The following is a 22,945-nucleotide window of genomic DNA, read 5'->3' as shown; positions in this document are numbered from 1 at the left end:
GCGCTTCCACTCTGTGGAACTCCCTCCCTAGGGAACTCCGTCATGCCCCCTCTTTAATGAGCTTCCGTCGTGCATTAAAAACGTGGTTGTTCAGGCAGGCATTTGGGGTGGGTTAGGGTATTTAAAAAAAAAAAATTATGGTAAAATTTTATTGTTTTAAATTGTTTTATGGGGGTTGTACATCGCCCAGAGTAGCTGGGTGACCAGTCAGATGGGCGATTAATAAATTTAATAAATAAATAAATAAATCTCTGAAATTCCAGGAAGTCATTTGGGCTGCAAAATGGGGAGAAAAGTCATGAAACACAACTAGGTTGCATGCCTTGCCACTCATGGGGGAGTCCTCCCTCCACGCCCAGTGTGTATCCCACTTGCTCATAGATTAATTTTGGCTGTCCTTTAACCCACAACATTTTCTTCCCAAACCTTTTCAACCAGTCATGTTTCGGTCTTTCTTGATTCTCACAGCTTTACTCTTGCTAAAACAATTTTCCAGGTTTATTTACAACATTTATATATAATGTATATAATGCTGTACATATCTTTTAAAAACATTCTTAAGCAGTGAACGGTAAAGAAAAAAAACTATCAAAATATAAAAGAAAAAAATATTTAAAATCCAGATATACCAATAAACAAGTATATTAAAGGTTCTACTCCAAGCAGACTCTAAATGCAGCTCAAGCCTGCCTGGAACCACGAAGAGCGCCTCCTCTGATGGCAGGCTGGTGAGGGAGGGGGCTTGCTCTCCAAATTTATTACAGTTTAGGTCCTGTCAAGAATTTTACAAAAGTCTTGAAAAATACAAACTTTGTGAAACGAAAAGGCCCTTGGTGGAGCCACTGTTTTCCCCTGTTAAAATTACCACAAACTGCTACATGAAATTGTTCACCAAAAGCAATTTCCTAAGACAGAAATGCTCCATTTACTTCCCTGCTTTTGAAACAGCAGGCATTATCAAACCAAGTAGTGGAAAAATTCTGACCAGCGATAAAAGCAGCTTTGAGGAAGTCACAGAGATCAAAACATGTTAGACAGTCTTGTGTAGAAAACCGTGGCCTGGAGACGGGAATCTTGCAAAATGCAATGCACACAACTAAAATTTGATGAGTATGGAAACACAGTCAGTATAGAAAAATTCAAAACACAAAATCACTCATTTAACAGCATTTTAAAAATCTGTTACGACAGGAACAGCCTGTGATGGCTGTAGGTTCATCTACAGTTGCTGGAGCTGCTTCTAGGGCTGCTGGGAGAAAGAAAAGTACATTTTTGATCCTCCATTCTGGAAAATATAAAATCCAGCTGTTTACCTAGAAATGTCCCCATCTTGGGCCAAGCACAGATGCTCCTTTGGCAGTGGAAAGAGAGAGGAAATACGCAGTCTTTGTATTAACAAAGCTGGAAATTGCCCTAACATGAAACCTTCACATCACCTGCTGTAGCCTTATTTGAATGTGTGTAGGCCACTCCTCTTCCATTCCTTCTCAAGACTGTGGGCTTCTCCACGTTTAGCAAAAATTGCACAGCCTTACCAGAACTTTATCTTCCTCAGCCATCACGGGTTTAACAATCAGCAAAATACACCCACTCTCCCCCACCCCATTTTTGCGGGTTCCCTCCCATATGTTTCACTGATACCACCAGCGGATGGCAGCGTTGTATCTCATGATTTAGGTTTATTATTTCCACATTTAAGGTGACTTTTAAAATGGCAGATTATCCCTTGAAAACAACAGGAGAGGCATCGGAATATGACAATGTCATGAAAAGGACCTGCGAACTTCCATGAGTGAGCAATCACGAGTGCATGATAAATGCCTCATGTACAGATGCTCTGTGATTGTGCAATTATGAAACTTCAATAACGGGATGCTCTTCTCCCTCCATTCCCCCCACCTCAACCAGTTTTTTGTAACAACTGGTTACAAAAAACCAGTTTTTTTGTACGATGAAGAGATCTGGAGATCTTGAAAGCTGGGCGGGAGGTCTTTTGGTTGGCCTAATAAAGGTATTACACTAATATGGGTATTGAAATTTTGCTTACAGCCAGCATGGCTACCTTTGCATTTTCTGATGGCTAGTGTTCTCCATCCATTATGCTTTCCTATATTTCTCGTGAACATTAAATGATGAAAAAAAGAAGACGCAAAGAAGGATTCATGTCTGGGTAAATATAGTAACTGGGCTTTTCTGCTAGGCATTTTGGACAAATATAGCTTGCCAGGACATCCAAAAGCACTTGGCAGTTTCACTTTGACAAAAAATATTTGCAGGGCAAATTATACATACGGATGCCCCAGAACCTAGTCAGGGGCACTACATCTGTGGAAACAGGCTTCCACATATCCCTGGATAACTAGAGAACTACATGTACAAGTAGGTGCAGCACAAACAGTTCCTCTTTCCATCTATCAGCTGGGGTTGTGCGTACAGAGCCCTTGTTTAAATGGGGGGGGGGAAATCTGGTATTGGTGAACTGAGAGGAGAAGCAGGAACTGGATTTACTCGCTGCTGGTCCTCCTTCCGCTGATTGGTGGGATTTTAGCTTATAACCTATGGCTCTGTATGCACAGCTCCAGCTGCTAGGTAGAAAGAAGGACCATTTGGCTGCACTCCACTGCACATGCATGCCACTGGACTGGAGCATCACTTTCCAGAGGCACACCATTAGACTGGGGAATAAAATGCTTGCCCTGTTTATCCTGCAAAACACCCAGACCTCCACAGATTAACACAATCAGCTAAAATGGCGGCGGGGGGGGGGGAGATGCAACAACCAAGCAAATCATATGGCAATGCACATAATCTTTCCCAAGTGTGGGAAATGAGGGAGGGACGTTTGATGACATTCACTTCTACTCCCCCCACCCCACCTGGAAGTATGTTCCTTTTGATCGCTGTGTGGCCCCTGAAAGCTGGATTTTTAAGTTATGGTACACTCAGATTTTCTTGCTTTGTGTGTCCCTGATGGAGCAAAGCTGATTCTATGAAAATCCAGGTAATACTCCAACGTGCGTCTCATTCCATTTCGTGAGAATCCCCCCCACTCCCAAGACAGAATGGATGTCAGTGACTTTATTCACAAAGGGCAGCAAAAATGTTGCAGTAAGAAGCTGAGTTTTCTTCCTCAGCTTTCACAGGCCATTGATGGAACAGACACTTCACAACTCAAAACAGCTCTCCTCTCCTGGACAACGCTGTGCGGATGCAAAAGTGGCGGAAGAGTATAATTTCTTTGCCGCAATCATCACCACAGCGTTGGCCTTAATATGGGCTGTAGCCTGTGTCCGGTCAGATTTGTCCCGAGTTTTCCTCCACTGTCACTCTACTCACTTCCCTTCTGCTTCACAAACATACATTAGAGTGGGGTGGGACAAACGTGATCATTGAGGCCGAAAAGACCATACAGTCTATTTTAAGGACCTGTCCCACTCAACCATTTTCCTCATTTGAGAAACTTCAGGGCCTAATTACACATGATGTTAAATGCTTTCCATACAACATCATGCGAGTTTCACTTTTTTTTTTTTTTAAATGCCAAGTATATGTTTGTAGGGAGGGGGAAGGTCTGTTTTGAATATGGCACACAGAACACACAAAAGGGCATGTTGAACCCTTCCCTCTTCCACCACAATCCTGACAAAGATCATGCTACAAGTGGCAACAGAAAAAGCATCTAAGGGTGCAATCCTATGCATATTTAGACAGAAAAAAGCCCTACAATTCCCAGCATGCCCCAGCCAGCTATGCTGGCTGGAGCATGCTGGGAGTTGTGGGATTTTTTTCTGACTAAAAATGCATAGGATTGTGCCTTAAGACTTTTAGCCTCCCCATGTTCAGGACCAACTTCTGTCAGCTCATCTTGGGCTGATAAATCGACAGCACGGAATGAGAAGCTGCCCTGTGGCCCAATTTTGAGGGGAGCATGATGTCACCCTTCCTATAGTCTTAAATGAAATGGCATCAGTCCCCGAAATCTCTGATGTGCTCTTAGCAATGAGAACAGAAACACACCTATCCTAGGAAATTTTCACTATGCACGTAAGTTAAGAAGCTAATTTATTACCACCCAAACCACATTTCAAGAAAAAGTTGAGAGCCACTTGATAATTTAAACACATCGAATAAAAGGTACTGAGGTTAGTGGTATAAAGTCCACAGAAGTCAGAACTGTATGGTCTTGTTTTCTTTAATGCCTCTCAGCTCTTTTTAGATGAATCAGAATAGAAAATGACAGGCACCACCCGATCCCACACACAAATTAAGTGTATTTTGGTTGTGTATATCAAGACCAAGAGGAGGTGTATAAAGGACCCAACACTAACACCAAGTGAATAGGGCTGCAGTCCTATACACACATTTTACCTGACTGTAAGTCCCATTGAACTCAGTGTGGCTTATAGGATTGCATGGCAGAACACTGAAGAAGGGGTGGAGTTCACAAAATAAGAGAGAGGAAAGAGAACAAAGAAGCTTTCTACCCTAAATTCAGATGTTTTACGCCTAAAGCAGCAGCAGTGGTGGTGCAAGCAATAAAGTATACTTCCTAACCTCCAGTTCAAACAACAGGAATGAAGCTTTGGTCAATTTTCAGATGGGATTTTAAAGCACAGCAAATGTTGACATCCACAATTTAGATTCAGAACAAGACACAATTTGTCCAACATTTCCAGATACATGGGAATTTAATCAATAGAACTACAGATGTGTGACAAACACAATCACAATTAAGACTGTCCAGGACCGCCCTCTGGTGGCATAAAGCGGTGATCAAAATATGCTACTACAAACCTGTTTTTTAGAAATCTTATTTAGCTGGAAAGGAAGAAACCTTGAGGTCAAAGAACATTCTCCAACTTCTCCTAGGCGCGACAGTGTATGCTGATCATTTGTAAGAAAAAGTCTATGTGCCACAAAATCTAACTTATTATCAATACTTATAGACTTGCAATTCAAATTTTAGTAAACCAAGTGGAGCATTTTATTTAACCCCCTGCCCCATAATTTCTGTGTTTGCCAGCAGCACAGTGGGCAAATTGGACTAATTTATAGATGCAGATGTTATTCAGTTATTTGCCTTTATTTATTTATTTATTTATTTATTTAGAAGCCAAATTAGATGTGACATCAGGAGATCCATGATTAGATCTCCTTAGGTGTTTTTTTTTTTTTTTTTTAAGTTACAGGGGCAATCCTATGTATGTTTAGACAGAAGAAAGGCCTACAACTCCACACATGCCCAGTGCTGGCTGGTTCATGCTGGAAGTTGTGGATGTTTTCTGTCCAAACATGCATAGCATTGCATCTTAAAAGCAGCTGTGGGTGGGTGAGAAGGGGATTAAATCCGCATCAGTAGGCAAGGGGAGCTTAAACTCTTTCCCCCTTTTACTGACCTAAAATTGGCCTTCTGAAGCTGGTAGTCACCAGGGGTGAATGTGGGTATGGGGGGGGGGAAGCAGCTGAGGTGGGGGGTGTAATTTAGGTTGGGGGGAAAGGCACATGACAGGGGGGTCAAATATCATACTCCACCCCCCACACACACACACACAGCTCCATCACATCTAGATTGGCCCAGAATATATGAATGAATACCCTATGGTGTAGCCCAGCCTTCCTGAACTGGGTGCCATCCAGATGCTTTGAACTACAACTCTCAGCATTTCTGACCCATTGGCCATGCTAGCTGGGGCTAATGGGAATTGAAGTCCAAAACATCTGGAGGACACCAGGTTGGGGAAGGCTGGTACAAATGGCTGTCAGTTTCTCTCTCTCTCTCTCTCTCCCTCTCTCTCTCTCTGTGTGTCTTGTTCAGAGAAGGGCAACAAAGATGACCAGTGGACTAGAAACTAAGTCTGATGAGGAAAGATGGAGGGAACTGGATATGTTTAGCCATGAGAAGAGAAGATTGAGGGAGCATATGATAGCACTTTTCAAGTACCTAAAGGGTTGTCACACAGAAGATGGCCGCAAACCTGTTCTCTATCATCCAAGATTGTAGGACATTAAATAATGGGCTTAAGTTACAGGAAGGCAGATTTCAGTTGAACATTAGGAAAAAAATTCCAAACAGAGCAATCAGACAATGGAACCAATTGGCTACAGAGGTGGTGGGCTCTGTGTCGCTGGAGGTATTCAGACTAGGCAGCCATCTGTCAGGGATGCTTTAAACTAGATTTCTGCACAAGGGGGTTGGACTCAATGGCCTAAAAGCCTCTTCCAACTCTATGATTTACTTCATCATACATTTGTGTGTGTACGCACTCAACCTGCTGCTTTCCAAAGATTTTTACTTAGCATGCAATGACTTCAATTACGGACCCAAAGGAGGAGAAATTCAGACAGCATCTCATCACCTTAACAGAACTGCTAACCAGAAAAACCTCATCCATGGCATAGGAGGGGCAGAGAGAATGTGTGTGTGTGTGGGGGGGAATGTCTTCATGCCAGTTGCCAAAAAAGCAAGGCTGCTTTTTCATTTGTTTCTTTACAGCTGTATGCCTTAGGTAAAGAAGAAAAAGCAGCTACTGGGCTCCATTCTTGGTTCCACCTTGGAGCAAATCAAAATCACTGAGCTCTGCCATTGCACCACTGCCCCCCGTCCACACCCCTATTCTGGGATCTACCTGAGATTCCACTCAGGTAGCAGAATTTTTTCATTTCAAGAGTTACCAATGCTACACCTAAAATGCAGCCACAGTTATCAGGTCTACGTCAGCAGGAAAAGCAGAAGTTTTAACACTTCTAAACCAGGGGTAGGAAACTTGTGGCCCTCCAGATGTTTTGTCCTACAACTCCTACAATGCCTCACCATTTGCTATGTTGGCTAGGGCTGATGGGATTTGTTCACCCACCCGTGCCCACCCGTTCTAAATGGTCACAGCTTCTGGCCATGTACTTTTCAGTACCTATTTTATGTGTACCCCAATGATGTATGATAGAACTGCTGAAGAAGAGGAAATTTCCCTTGGGCTGGCATGTTATTTATTTACTTGATTTGATTTGTGCCCCACCTTTCTATTAAAAAATGGCACTTGAGGTGGCTTACAATCACAAATAAAACTTGATTAAAACAATAATAAAAGAAATGCATTAAAAACATAACAAAAACAACAAAAATTATGACTCCTCTAATCAGAGGGTCACCCACCTTTTTTGCCAGAGGGTCACTCAAGAGTGGCTAGTGATGGGCCAAGGATCCAAGCTCTGTTCCCCCAAATGCTCAGCTTCCAAGCCCTGTTGCTGCTGTTGGTGGTCATCCACAGCCCGCTTTTGAACGGCTATTTATTTTGCTTTTTTTGGCTAGAGAGATTGGGAGCCAGATGGTGCCACTAGAAGGCTGAATTTTGGCCCAGGCCCCCCAAAATTAGGGTATTAATTTCTCACTTTCCCCCAAACACACATACACCTTAAAATGGTTTATAATGATAAAAATAATAAACCTGCACAGAGTAGGAGATTTAGTGTTTTGTAATTTAAAAAATAAATTAAAAACCTGGATTTTGCACTATTAGGCCTCCACCCTCAGTGGGACTTAGATCCAAATAAGCATGAATAAAATCAGACTGCAAACAGAAGACATGTTGTTTGAGAGCAAAATAGCATTTCATGAGCTTAAAACAGTCTGACTTTGATTTGCAACAAGCCAAATAAACGCTTAAACGAAAATGCCACTGAACACTTCAAGGGTCAGTTTCCAAATCATTGATGTGCCCAGTTTTCCACAGGAGAACCCTCCTACCTGTTTAATATGGCTGTGATAAAACAGGGGTGCAGAACCTCAGGTCTAGGGTTGAAATCCAGTCCTCTAGTAGTCCCTAGAAGGCCATGCCCCCTTCCCCTAGCTGCACCCCATTGCCCTCCAACCACCAATTCTTGGGTGATCTCCCCCCTCTTGTGCAGTTTTCCCCATTCTAAAAGGTTGTAAATGCCTCTCCTAAGGCTTGGTCACTGGCAGTAAGAGGTTAAGGGTGCAATCCTATGAGGATACCCAAACTTGGAGGTGGAGAGTATCCAATACAGGACAGGAGGGCACGAAATCTTTGCCTCCACACTTCAGCCACCCTGCATTTCTTCTAGAGAGGTGATTTTGACAAGCTAGATGTAGCTACAGCACCTCAGAGGGGGAGAGAAGGAGGCTGGGGTGGGTGCCATAGGGAAGGTTGTAGCACAGCGGCCCTGGTCTCCTCCACTCCCCACCCCCAGGAACGCTCCCTTTTCCCTGTTTCCATGCTCCATTTCCCCAGTGTGGAGAGGTAGCTGGCACAGCTCTCTGCTCTGGCTACAAAGGCGAAAGGGAGGGGTGGGAAGCGTGGTTTCCTGGCTCCAAAGTTGGAGCCATCTCTGAAATCAAAGCCAAGAAACCAAACTGTCCTATGAATAGCTGTCTGGTGGGCATAGGGCTGCTCCCTCCCGCTAAAATGCGCTGGCGTTTTTGGTATGTTTGCTCTGCCCCTTTTTGCCTTTGGTCCTGCCCACCGCTGGAATGTGGTCCTCAAAAGCTTCTCTGAAATGGGGATTTGGCCTTCAGGCTGAAAGAAATTCCACTCCCCTGTGGTAAAGGATTAATGAAACACAGCTTAGGGAACCACCACAGAATGGGAAAATGCTGTGGCCTATAAACAAAAAAACAACGAAATTAAAGATCACCTCTAGCCAAGGCAGGAGTACTATGTACAGAACAGGCGAGTAGCGTTTGTTAGAGAAGTTCTGACAGAGCTATTACTACTACCTCGTGAACATGGATGGGTGCTGGAGGTGATTATGCCCAAAGCACCTTATTTTCCTTCCCAGTCACTGCACTTGTCACACTTTGTAAAGTTACCAAATTACAGTATGCCTGGAGGGAAAAAAAGAGATTAATCTTCACTTCATCTTTAATAGTGCTGGAGAATAATCAACAGCACGAAGGGCAACGTGGCAGTCTCATCAGCTCATTTCTCCTACTTGCGAAGGTATAAATCATTTTATCATCAATACAGAAACATGCAATCATGGTTGTATTAAATAATTCCAAAAGCAGAACATTATTCAGAAAATGTATCTTTCACATACGATTTATCATTTCACAAATATATTAATAATACTGGGGGCAAAGTATTGTGTGGCTAGAGAGGGTTACAAGGTAACAGAATGCATTTGATACCCTTTAAATCTAACCTTAATTTTATAATCACATAATCATATAGTTTTGACAATTGCAGTAAGCGTGTAACTGATGTGTATTCATGGGTGACCCAAGGAGACAAATCTGTATCAGGAATTGTATGAGGTCAGAACTGGTGGAGGTGGTAGCTATGCTGGATTAACTCACACTGTAAAGCCACGCTACTATATATCAGCTTTCTCCAACCTAGTGCCCTACAGATGTGTTGGTCTATGACATGCATCATCCCAAGCCATCGCTGATTAGGGATGATGGGAATGGTAGTCCCAACACATCTGGAGGGCACCAAGTTGGGGAAGGCTGCTATATATGTAGTAATAGTCTTATATAGGATAACCAACTTGACTATTCAGCTGATGGTACTGTCAAACTGGAATAGTCAAAGGCACCTAGATGAGGATCTATAGGTCCTTATCTACTGGTAATCCTAAAGCACTGTGGCGGGATTGTTTGGTGTACTATGGAACATTGCCTGTAAAGGGAGAATGAGGCTTTGTTCTCATTACATTTGTAGTCAAGTTGGATAATAGAAGATAGGTATATGCATATGTGGTAGTGGGGAAAATGTGTAGTGTGTTTCAGTGTGCTGAATGCATATATAAATTGACAGTAGCTATAAAGGAGAAACAAAGAACAGCTGAGATGAACTAGTCTTTTAAATGCTGGAAGCAAATTGTATTGCTTTTCACTTTTAAAAACGTGGTTCTTTCTTGCTCTAGTGATTGTTTCCACAGCTAAAGTTCAGTTTTAAGGAATACTAGGCAAGGCTTCAAGGAAATGCAGCCTACAAAACAGTAGGTCACATTATTATTGTGTAAATCCACATTTCCAGTGTGTGCACTGGGGTAGTCACCATCAAATGCATTCACTACTCCCTCTACTGCAGGTCTCTAGATAGGGGAAATGGCTGGGGTGCTTCCAACCTACGACTGCAGTGTGGGCAGCTGTGTGCCCTAATTCATGTGTTGGTTGAAGGTGCTGGAGAGCAATAAGGCTAACCTTAATGGAATTAACCTATGAGAACACTAAAGTTCTCATCCTGTTTGGATAATACATATCACAAGGCCAAACTACACACAACCTCAACTGTGTAGTTCTGCTCTTAAGTGCAAGATTTGTATTTACAGAAGTTGCCCACATCGGGGTCCTGATCCAGGTCGAGATCCTAGCCAGGGGGTGGGGTAGGAGGCATTCATCCCTTGCCCACCCCCACCATGATGTGGGTCGGGCACCCAAGCATGCAATTTGCAAAGAAAAGAAAGGAAAAGGTTGAATGGAAGCTGTAGGAAAATGACATGAAAATTGAAGGTGTGGGGTCCCCAATCCAGATTGGACTGGGGCAACAGGATAAAAGCTCCCCCCCCCCCAGCTCTCATGGGATCCAGTGTATATGTGTGTACGTGGAGGGAGGGGTGGAGGGACACACCCTGCGCTCAAGGGCAGGACTGCATAGTTAAGGTCACGTGTAGTTTGGCCCACTGATGATGCCCTTGCTCCTTCCCTGTTCATATCCCTTGGGCTGCTGTTTTGGTCCACTGTGTCAATAGTGTTCATTTCTACTACCACATTCATTTTGAGATTCTTAGTTATACATCCCTTCAGCATTGAAAGTATTTTATAAATAACTCTGAAGTAGGGTTTATGATATTACAGGGAAGATTTCTAATATATATCAGCTGGGAAGGAATCCCAGGCTTTAATTATTAAGAGGAGCAGCTGCAAGCCTCCCCTACACTGTTCTGTTCAGGAAATCCAGAGAATCTCGCTTACTGTAGGAGACACTTTTAAGAGGCAGAGCAGAAACACCATATAATCCTGGAGACTTCTTCCTAATGCCTTTAAATGCTGAAAATTTGCAGAGTGTAATTAACGCCTGCATTAATTATCTCAAAATCAAACATCCCTCTCAGTACAAATTAGAATCCATGTTTATAGGCTGCCCCACCAAGAGGGTTACTTTGTTCAGTGGTGCCCAATTGCTTGCTCTTCTCAGAAGGCTACAACCTTCTATCTTCAAGTCTCCACACTGTGATTGGATCTTTGCTACAGCTACCTGCTCTCCTGCACTGACGCTAGCCAGTTTTAAACTGGCCTGACCGGGTTTTCTATTACCTGGAGGTTTTTTCCTTCCAGGTCAGGCAAAGGATAGTTTTAACTTTGTTACATAGAAATGAATAAACGTTTGCAAAATGGGCATGGTTAAAATAGGATCAAAATTATGTATTGATAGTAGTTTAACAATATTTATAAGGTGGCTTTTTAAAAACATTATGTAGAAGCACTAGTCATGTTACTAATTGTACATGGTGGAATATTGGACAATCTTGTAAAATGTTACTAGATTCACAAAATTCACCAAGATGTTATTTGTATTTTAAAATATGTAATAATTTTTTAAGAAAAATAATTAACATTTGTCAGGTTCACTGTGTCAATACTTGCCTTTTTAGACACGCTAAATTAGACTTGGGACAGAAGAGATACCATTTATTTACTATTGTCCTAATCTAGCAAAGGAATTCCATGTAGTGAACCAGTTTCTGAATGAACAATGCGTGCAGATGCATATCTCAAGCCACTAAGTGTTGCTCGGCTTTATCTCTCTCAATGTATTTTAAATCTTTGCAATGCTGCTAGGCTTTATTTTGGTTTTTATTTTTATTTTATACTTTTGTTTTAAACTTTCATATTGTATTTTATCATGTTGTATTTTATGGTTTTAGTTGTTGTGAACTGCCCAGAGAACTTCGGCTATTGGACAGTATATAGAACTGTTATCAAAACAGCTAACAAATTAAAAAATGAAAAAAAAACAACCCCTCAGACACTGAGCACACAACAAAAGAACAAAATATAGCAGTAAGACAGTAGAAAACATAATTAGCAATATAAAAATTTTAAAGCAGAAAATTAAAAATAATAATTAACTATGGCAGCAATCAGCACAATAGAGGCCAAACCAAACAGCATCAATTTATCTTAAAGGTTTTCTGAAAGAGCCAGGTTTAGGCTAGAGCATGAAAGTATACAGTGCTGGAGCCTGGCAGTCCTCAAGATTCCACAAGATTGGTACCACTAATGAAAAGGCCAACTTGCTCCTAGCAGGTTTCTATCTGCTCAACTTCCTTTTGTGGTGGCACCTGTACCAAGGCGTCTGATGTGGACATTGGAGCACACAAGGGGAACACAGGGAAGGAGGCGGTCCTTAATATACACAGGTCCCAAGCTGGTTAGGGCTTTAAAAAGGTTAAAACCCAGCAGCCCAGAAACGTGCAGGCAATCGGTGTAAATCAAGTAACAGCAGAGCAATGTGCTCCAATTGGCTGATTCCAGCCTACAACCTGTGGTGGAGTTTTGCACTAGCTGAAGTTTCCAAATGCTTTTCAAGGCCAGCCCTGTTTAGAGTGCATTACGGTATTCTATTCTAAAGCTTACTCAGGCATGAATGACTGTTGTGATGTCTGATTTTTCCAAGAAATGGCACAACTGGCACACCAGCTGAAACTGGCAAAAAGCACCCCTACTCACCAATTCCTTCAAGTTATAAACCTGATCTTTCAAAGGAAGTGTAACTGGATCCAGAACTGCCTGTGTAACTAATCCCAGACTAGAAGATCCACCAACATTTTATCTGGATTAAATTTCAGTTTGTTCTCTTCTGTCTTGTCCCTCACAGCCAACAATTCAGGGTTTCCTCTGCCTCCCTAGAAGCTGATGTGAACAGAGTTGGATATCATCTGGGACCTGCTTTCCAAGAATGTGCACAACAGTGCCTCCCAAACCATCCCTGCAAGGTGGCCCAGAAGGATACTGTAGCTGATCGTACTGAATGCTGACTGGTCCAGGAGAAATGGACACAGTCCTACTCTAACAGATATGTCTACGGAATGAGATTGGACAGGATATATACTATTGATTAAATGAACTTCACTGGAAATATTTGCTTTTCATATTGACAAAGAGCTGTTTGCAGTTCAAATTTGCAAGTCAAGCTAGAAGAAACAGTTGGATGGTGAAGTATTAAGTACAATGCACTAGAATTTAAAATTTTCCAACAAAAGGAATCTTTTTATTGGAGACAATTCACATGATTTTTCCTCCTTATTCCATGCAAAATTCTTTCTATTCCTTACATTTGCTTGAACTTATTGACCTACATTTTATCACAGATGTTTAGCATTAATTCTTTACTTACACAGATGTGGAATTCTGCTTAGATAGACATAAATATTCAGATAGGCAGGTACACATCTTTTGAGCATTATTGTTTTATCAAAAATCAGAAGACAGTGCACAATGAAGTTAAAGTTAAGCACATCTCTGATTTAAAATGAGTTAAGCATGTGCTTATCTTCCTCCTGTTTAAGTAAATGGAACATCAGTGTTTCATTTTAGACATTTTAGACAAATCAACATTAACTGTGATGATAAAATTTAAAATGAATTTAGCATTTGTTTACAAAGGACTGGATCCAGATTTTGCATTCTGAGAATGGAAAGGCTCCAGGAAAGATCAAATATCAATCATTGTGGAAAGATAAAACTGAAGATCCATGTAGGGTGTTTAATCTAATTGGGGTGGGGGCTGATGGCAGAAGTGCGGAGGAAACTTTTGCCAAATCCCCCATACAGAGGGGCAGGGGCAAATATCTGGAGGGTGCAAGCTGCTGGAAGGGGAGGGTAAAATTGTCAAAAGTACTTTTCTCCTTCTGCCAGTGGGAGCAAAGTCTGGATTCAACCCAAGGCATATGACTATAGGACCTGAGAGATTCATGGTGAAAGCAAACAAAGGCAATCTCCATAGGATGAAATTATTAGGCCTGGTTTGCACATAACACGAACCCATGGTTTATTTATCCCATGGTCTGTTGCCTTTCCCAGGGTTTATCTGGCAGACGATTAAACAAACTGTGGTTTGTTTTTTCAATCCCTGGGATGCTTGTTTCCCTCCTCCTTTGCCCGCTCCCTCCCTGTATCCCAAACACCTTTGCTGTACTGTAGCACCGGCATGTAAAGCAGCTGATTTTTTTTTACCACTCTTGCCCACTGTGTCTGTAGCCAGGCGAAACAACCTATGAACAACCCATGGTTCAGAGTTCACACATAACAACCTATGGTTTAAACAACTCAGAGTTCAAAACCCAACAACAAACCATGCATTTTCTTTCTGGGTTGTTTGTGGTTAAGAAACCATGGTTTGTTAGCCTGGCTGTGTTCATACATCACAACAACCCAGAATTCAACAAACCACGCCATCGGTTAGGGTTATATGCGAACCAGGCTTTAGTCTCTCACTCTAGGAAAAAACAAACTATACCCAGCATCTCCAGATCTCTAGTAGTTACCTTACACATCAAATATACCTTTCAACTACATGCATGATTTACCCAGCCTTTCCTATACACCTTCCCTACCTTTATATAAAGAACCAAATATTTAAGTTTTAAAATGATAAAGCTCTAAAATTCAGTTAAATTGTACCTGATTTAAAGGGACAATATTTAAAAACTACTGCACAGCATGAGGCTTTCAAAAGCTAAAAGATTTTCAAAAGCTTTCAAAAGATTGCGTCAGAAAATGGCAGAAGTATTCAAAGTACTGGAGAGAAAGAAAAATTAGTAAAAATTAGTATCTTAAATTATAACCTGCTATACAAAGACCATACAAATTATAACTAGCAGGCTATGTGCCTTGAAATTTTTGAGTAGACATAATACTTTAAGTCAAAAGAAATGTTTGTAATTTCCTCTTCTCAGCTTCTTTTCAAAGACATTGTATTAGGCTGTTGACCATTGTGCACAAAATGAAACAGAATTACTTTTACATGTCACCATCAGCAGAACACAAATGCACTACGGCAATTCACGTCCATTAGAATTAACAAGACTTTCGCCCCAAACCTTAATTGAATGTAGAATGCAATCTATGGCTTTGGAACAGAGGACTGCACTTTCAGCACTTGGCTCTATTGTAAAAGTTTATGACATGTGTTTAATCATCCATATTATTAATAATGATTATTAATCATTATTAATAATAATAATATTATTAAATATTAATAATATTTAATCCATATTACTTTTAAAGAAATAAAAAGGGTGGGATCCAAAAGGACTGTGGGCACGGATGTTCCTCGTGCACACTGGGGCTTCTTGGCCCCCTTTCCTCAATGCAGTCCCTTACCACTCCACCTACGCTACTCTTGTAGGTCAGAGGACATTCTGGAGGGAGATTCAACATGGTCAAACGCTGCAGCCAGTAATCAAAGAGTGGCAAACATGAACAAGGAAGTGTTTTCCAATCTTGCAGTGGGATGTTTGGATCTTGGACAAAACTTTTCAAACAAAGTCCTTAAAATGGGAATATACACAGGTAAAAAATAAATTGTTACCAGGCAATTTCATTTCTGCAGCATATATAAATACACAAAAATGGCACTACTCCTGAACAACTTCTAATTCAGGACAGTCAATTTCAGAAAACCTTAATAATTCATCAATATCTTAAAATGCCTTTGAGAATTCATTTAACATGAATACTGTAATGTTGTAACTGGCCAAGACAGGATTTAAATTAAATTACTCACATAATCAGTTTCAAATGCATTTTTGTCAATAACTAATTGTTACCATAAAAATAGTTGTTCTACATTTAATGACACTGGATGAGAAGTCAGATTTTTTAGCTTTTTAAAGACCATATACTGACAACTTCAAATAATGATAATTGGCACAGTAAAGCAAATATATATATTTCATTGGAACTTTTCTCAATGATTGAGGTTACCTAACATCATTTTCATTTGTACTAGACATTAAGTACACTGAACAAAACAAATCTCATTTAAAAAATGCCCTTCTTTTCCATTTCCCCCCCACCTCCTTGTTCCGAAGTACAGTAAGTCACCTGTTGATCAAGTTAATACCAATACATTTTTAACAGGACCCATGCATACACACACACTGAAGGGTGCTTTTACCCATATATAATAGGTGCAGTATCCAACAGGGCGCAACTGCTATGAAAATGGCCTTGTGCTAGCATAAGTTACTCTAGCGCAATGTCAATAACGTTAACTGGTGCCTCGATTTCTCCAGAAAAAAATTCGCCTGGGGAAATTGGCATGCTAATGAAAGCTATTGGCATTGTGCTAGAGCAGTTGAAGTTAGCGCAACCTAATTAACGCGGTTGTGTCCCACTAGATACTGCCCTGGTAGTGCACATGAGATATCTCAAATATTTTTAACCAAATTATTATCTGAAGATTGCCCAGTCAAAATATGTTTCAACTGAAAATTGTGACCCCAAATATGCATATTTCTGAGTAACTTTGTTTAATTAGAAGTAATTACCTTTGATGTAGTTAAGGTAACATTAACTGTTATTATATCACAGCTGCATCTGCAATGGAACTTTAGTATACTGCAGATCAAATTGTTAATGGAATAAACCCGAAGGCAAAACAGACTGTAGTAAAAAAAAAAAAAAAAGGTGTTTTTTTTTGACATTTTGCAAAAGGGAAAGTACATTAAAATTCTGAGAAATGTATTTATCACATGTGTATATTCATTCAGAATACTGTTTTTGAACACCAACACTACAAATGGGGTTGTAGAGCAACTCTCCCCTAGAATATTCTTTCCATGTTTAGTATTTAATCTGTCTGGTGCAGTACCAGATCTACTGATCACAAAATTTAGAAAAAAGCAGCATAAAGTCATATATACACACAACAATCTTTACATTTTTTTCTTTTAAAAGGGCATTAAAAATACAAGGCACTTAAGACAAGAATTCTCTCTCCAGTTCATATATTGATGGCCGACATGCTTTACTCTTTATCCTACACAAAGGCACAGTACAGTCGCTGTTTTGACCTTCTACATCAATATCAAGTAAAGAGGGCATATGGGATTTAGTTCTCTCCTCAGTGTCTGTCAATGGGTTAGCCTTTGTACTTCCTTTATCACCCTCTAAATTATCCACCTGAAAAGGGCTTGACTTCACACTCTGTGAAATTGCCTGCCAAGGATCTAGCCTGATTCTTAAAGAAGAAGGTCGAGGTCTTGGTATAATATTGACAGTTCTTTGCTTTTCAGATGAAGGATCACTGTAGAAGTTTCTTTGCTGGTGAGATGGGATATGCAGAATCTCAGGAGCCCCATTAGCAATCCCATTAACTAGGTGGAGGAGAAAAACAACAAAGAGAAATTAAAAATGACCATATGATGGTACAACAAACAGTAGAGAGTGGCAAATATATTAATAACTGGCTAACATTTTTAGCAATTCTAGGAGCAAGAGACCTGTTAAACAGCAGGTGTCATTATATTTCATAGATTAAAACCAATCCATAGAGCAGCTGTACGATAGTTATTAGGGCACCTTATAAACTCCTGCTCTTTGTGTGTGTGCATGTGTTTGCGTGTGTTACAAATATAACCTGGATGAAATGGCTTAATCTGTTTGGAGAGATTAAACCACTGTGAAATGTGGATAGCCATTGTTTTATTCTTTTGTGATACACCTGATTGTACACTGCCCTGAAATCCTGATAGGATAAAGAGTAGTATAGAACTTTTTAAAATAAACAAACAAACAATATAGAGAAACATATGGATAGTCTTGAGTGAGGCCAGGTCTTGCCCTTTAGGATTTTCAGATCCTTTCCACTATTACTCATCTCAAAGCAGATCATAACCAGTGGACCAGCACCAAGAGAGTGACAGAGTGGTAAAGACTGAACCAACATTTTGGGTTTACTTACATTCCTGTGGATAAATGGTAAAAACTTCTTGAGTGTGATATACAGTGAATGATTTCTAGTTATAGCAACCCAGGACCTATAGGTGTGACCAATGAACTCTGGGACTGCTAACTTCAAATTCTCAAAGCAAAGTCTAGTCACTGCAGTATGCGTATTTGTGATCTATACATCTATGCCGTCTCTTCCTCTCACTTGTATTCTCTCTGTATAGAGAGAATAACCTGCATAAGCTGCCCTGTAACTGGTCAGACTATTTGTCCTTCTAGCCCACTACTGTCTGCTCTGAATGGCAGTATTCACAGCCATCTTCCTTCAGCTCCAAGATGCGGTAGTCAGTATACAACTAACTTTCATTGCTTCTTTATTACCTATTGCTTATGAAGCAAATTACTACTTTACGATAATTTCAGCGTTATTTATTAATTACAATACAAAGAAAATCACAGAATTTTGTTCTACTCACTTGTGGACTGACATGGATTTCCATCTGACATGGTCCGTCTGTGGCCCCAAACTCTCCCTTTTAAGGAAGAGGTATTTGCCATACATTGAGTTTCTTGCTTCAGAGGAAGACTAGGAGACGGCAAATTAGAATCAGTGGCAGGATCAACTTTGGCCATGTGTTCTCCTTTGCTTACATGGCTTTCAGACAAAAATGGTTTAATGGGAACATCACTGTTACTGGGTAGTGTGCTCACAACTGCCTCTTCACTATCAGACTGAAGGAGGCATTTAGTGGAAACAGAAGACATAGACAGGAGATTCACAGTACTTGCAGATGGACATAGTGAAGGGATGTGTGTCTCCTCCTTTTTGGACTGTAGCCTTACAGGGCTTGCACTTCTCCGAAACTTAGAAGCTCGCTGAAAGAGTCCATCACGCTTTTTCTTTTCATCCTTAGGCAGTACTTCATCTGAAACTGGCAATCTGTTCAGCTCTCTAATATCCAAGCCCAGAGCTACAGATGCAAGAAGGACAGCACATCCATACAACACAGAGTCAGTTTTCTTTTTCTGTAATATTCTACTGAGACTATTTGTAGGAGTCATTTGTGGAGTGCTATTTGCAGAACTTGCAGAATTTCCTTCTTCAAAGCTCTCCTGTTCCACAGAATTTAGTCCTTGGTCATCCTTCCAAAGAGGTAGATCAATGTATGCCTGATTTGGCAATTTTAATTGCTTTGGTCGCTTAGTATCCAGACCTTCAGGGGAAAGCCTCTGCTCTGTACAGATACAATATTTGTTCTGGTGTTTACATTCAAATGTAAAAACTTCTTTTTTAAATTCCCAATATGAAATTATCGAGTGTTTAGGAACTGTAATATCTCTGCACAATTGTGATGTGTATTCAGTCACCAAGAATAAAAGCAGAGGTTACTATCTGTCACACACCCTTTTTTGCTTTAAGAGGAAAGTAGAAAACTTAACCAGTCACAAGCAAACAAGGCAGTGATTGCTTTTCGACTTGGCAACCTACTGTCCTTCTTCTACGAAGTTTGATGGTAAATTCATTTGGATTTAATGGTTTTTCAGAATGCAGCTGCTGGCTGCATAGTGAGATGCTGACCTGGTTCGCATGTTACAGCAGCTAATTGTGGGTTAATTAACCCATGATTTGTGGGGACACGCAAACCGCATGCAAGCCATTTCTGGTTTGAATAAAAAACCTACGAACGGCCAATTTGTAGGTTGTTAACATATCTGAACCCGGGCAGTCTGGACTGTATATGGGTTAAACAACCCAGAGTTAACCTACAATTTGTTTTTGGGTTAATTTCAGGTTGTATAACCCATAAACAACCCAGTGTGTTTGGGTCTGGATGTCACAATAACAACCTATGAATGGGGTGTAGATTCAAACTAGCTTAGGGATAATCGCCTAAACAAAGTTAATCACAATTCTTTTTTCCCAGATTTTACTAGTATTGTATTCATTCCAGTTGTGCAATTTAACTTGGGTTGCATTCATTCATTATGTTGCTCATTAATTTTATTTATTTCTTCTTACATTTCTATACCGCCCAATAGCCGGAGCTCTCTATAGATATAAATAAATAAATAAATAAATAAATAAATAAAAATTAATTTTATGACCAAATACATTTCTAAAAATGGTAAATTTTGTGTGAAAAAATATAGTAGTGAAATTATTCAAACTAGAAATGGCTTGCGTGCAGCTCACACGCTCCATACATCCCCGCATACATCATGGGTTAACCTACAATTTGCTGCCGTGATGCGCAAACTGCCCCACTGGCTTGGTTTTTTTTTATGCTATCTGCTCTGGGTTTCTCCTGTTTTTATAAATACCTCTGGGGCATTCCACCGAATAAAATATGTAACCAAACTATGTATCTCATGATTTGTTTGTGAGACCTCACGTTTAAACTCAAATGCCTCAATTTAAAGCATTTCAGGGTCAGGGCAAGACTACTTGGTTCAGGATTTGATGAAAGCTACAGCTTACACCACATGACAAGATGGAACATGATATTGTCTCTGAACATAATGGGCCCTTACATCTCATTTAAAATATCTCCGTTTTAGGCCTTCTTACACTCTTATAAACTCCAAGTTCTGTTGTCCAAGTTACCAGAGTGATTGCCAGCCTCCCTTTCATTAATCCACTCAAGATAAGAAGATAAATTTGACAGAAAGCTGCAGTATTGTTTTTGGAATATATCTCTTGCTGTCATGCATTAACTCATTTGTGAGGTGAAGCAGGAACTTATACTTCATTACCTTGCAAAATATGGAATTGGTCAGGAGTGGTAAAATTCAAGAGCACAAGCCCCCCCACTGCCAAATACCCTCAAGCTTTGTGAAGTTCAGGGGCATTTTGTGTTATCTGCAGGAGGGTCATACCCTGTGTGTTCAGAAGCCTCTAACCTATGGTCAAAATTCAAGTACTCTGAAGCCTGTGGTTTAACTTTGGATGTTAATCTATACTAGATCCTGAAAAATAAAAAACATTTCCCTTTATTCAGCTATATATACACTCACCTTGGTCCATAAACAAAGAAGCTAATGGAACACCTTTTTGATTCTTCATCAAAAGCATCGACCAAGGACTACTACCATCTGAGAGGGGTCTTACTCTGAAATCAGAGAAACGCTTTGATTTGAAGGGAATCATTCTCTTTACATGGATACCATGGCTCTGCTGATGTAATAAGGAACATGCACAACGTAATTTCCCCTGCAGCACAATCCAACAAGTTTTAGCCACTGCTGAAGTACTGGATTAATTATTGTGTAAGCCATAGGCCATACCACAGGGGCAAATGTAACAAACAATTTAAAAAAGTAAGATGAATATATCTAAAACCAATGACTAATACAAAAGCATATCTATAAGATTTTAAAACTATACTATAATAAACTAGCCTTATTAGATTCTAGTTTTGGTCACTTCCTCAATGATTTTCTTATTCTTATCATCTAGTAACTGAACCCTTCCCCTTCCTTTTTTGGCACAGACTTAAATGAAATTCTATTCAGAGTGCATGACAAGAGATTATTTGTGATCCTGGAATAGAGATGACAAGAGAAATAGTAATGAAGGCCCTTGAGAGGTGCTGAACCAAATACATACTGTTAAGTCAAAATTAGGTTTTAAATAATGAGCACCCTAATGAACATTAACTGAAGCAAATAGCAGTAAAACCTGCCCTGGCTTTACATCACATTCATAAGATGCTTTCCCACTATATGTGAGTTTTTAGCGGAACACAGAACCCTCAAACCTCAGAACCAATGCTGTAATCTAGATTTGATCAAATACTGATCAAATATTTGATCAATTAACCTCAGAACCAATGCTGTAATCTAGATTTGATCAAATATTGATCCAGTATGACAAAAATACCCTCATTCAGTTAATCTATATGACAAAAGCCCACTTTTTGTATACAAACCAGTGATGTGGGGTGGTACATTTTCTGAAATGGAAAATTTTATCCAAACGAATTTACCACTTTTAGAAATATATTGGTTCATAAAATTAATGACTAACATAATGAATGAGTGGAACCCAAGTTAAATTGCATGACTGGAATGGATACAATACTAGTAAAATCTGAAGTTTTTGTAATTTTGTAAAAGTTATAATTACCTTTTTTCAGACAATTATCCTAGGAAGCATATAAAGGTATGTGCATAGCTCTTCAGGCATGCTAAAATTAGAATGGCTTGGATCCTAATGCAATGTCAGCAGGAGTGTCCTCTCAGAGGAATTTGACTGATGGCATGCCAGTAGAAGAAGGAAGAGACAATTTTTTTCTGATTTTACCTCCCCCTGCACCCCAAAAATCTGCTCCAGGGGGTTAGGAACAATGGGGTGGTGGTGGAGTGGTGCAGGGGGGCAAGGAAAATCAGGGAGGATCACCTCTCAACCCCTCTTCCCCCAATGGAAGCACGACACAGCAGTCCACCGTGGGTTAATTCACCTGCGGGAGCTGTCGCACTGTGCCAGGCACCCATGGGCCTGGGCCTGCCAACTGGCTTCAACATGGCAAGCAGGGCACCCACAGGCAGCCAGCACAAGGTGACAGCTCCTGCAGGTAAATTAAGCCACAGTGGACTACCATGTCATGCGAACCAGGTCAGAAGGAGCTCTTTCATTCATAGAAAAGAACTTAGGCTCCAACCCTATATTAACAGTTTTCAATGCCTTCATTTTTGTCTTAAAATCTAATGAAAATGAAGTGTAAGGAATTGAATTGTTATGTTTTAAAATATTTACAAATATTCCAGTAAAAATAAATGTCTACATAAACTGTTGACTTTGTCTGAATATTTATTTATTTATTTCATTTCTATACCGCCCAATAGCCGAAGCTCTCTTTGAATATAACATTTAAACAACACTAAATGCTCTGTCTTGAATCCCCCCACTCCACCTCTTTAATAAAATATTTCAGTTCAACTACTTTTGGCTACTGGAAAAACTTTTCAGATATTTCTATAGCATGTAAAATTAAACACCCTTTGAAAAAAGGTTTGTTTGTGAAA

General features: G+C 40.2%; 1 protein-coding gene across 2 annotated transcripts in view; it reads right to left on the bottom strand.

The window, feature by feature from the left end:
* Positions 1–15,547: 15,547 nt before the first annotated feature.
* Positions 15,548–22,945, bottom strand: part of MAP3K21 (mitogen-activated protein kinase kinase kinase 21) — a 66,391-nt gene continuing 58,993 nt past the window's right edge. For both annotated transcript variants that reach the window (XM_084828141.1, XM_084828142.1), the window contains 3 exons: positions 20,936–21,030; positions 18,397–19,155; positions 15,548–17,346 (listed from right to left, as the gene is read on the bottom strand). In XM_084828141.1, coding sequence (XP_084684267.1) covers positions 16,949–17,346; positions 18,397–19,155; positions 20,936–21,030 — 1,252 coding nt within the window. In that variant the 3' untranslated portion in view covers positions 15,548–16,948. The remainder of the gene's footprint in view (positions 17,347–18,396; positions 19,156–20,935; positions 21,031–22,945) is intronic.

This window comes from Heloderma suspectum, chromosome 1 (assembly GCF_057233095.1).
Source record: "Heloderma suspectum isolate Gila_16-S chromosome 1, 16-S_ref, whole genome shotgun sequence".
Classification (NCBI taxonomy): domain Eukaryota; kingdom Metazoa; phylum Chordata; class Lepidosauria; order Squamata; family Helodermatidae; genus Heloderma; species Heloderma suspectum.
The sequence above is the reverse complement of the archived record's forward strand: the minus strand, read 5'-3'. Positions and strand labels throughout refer to the sequence as shown.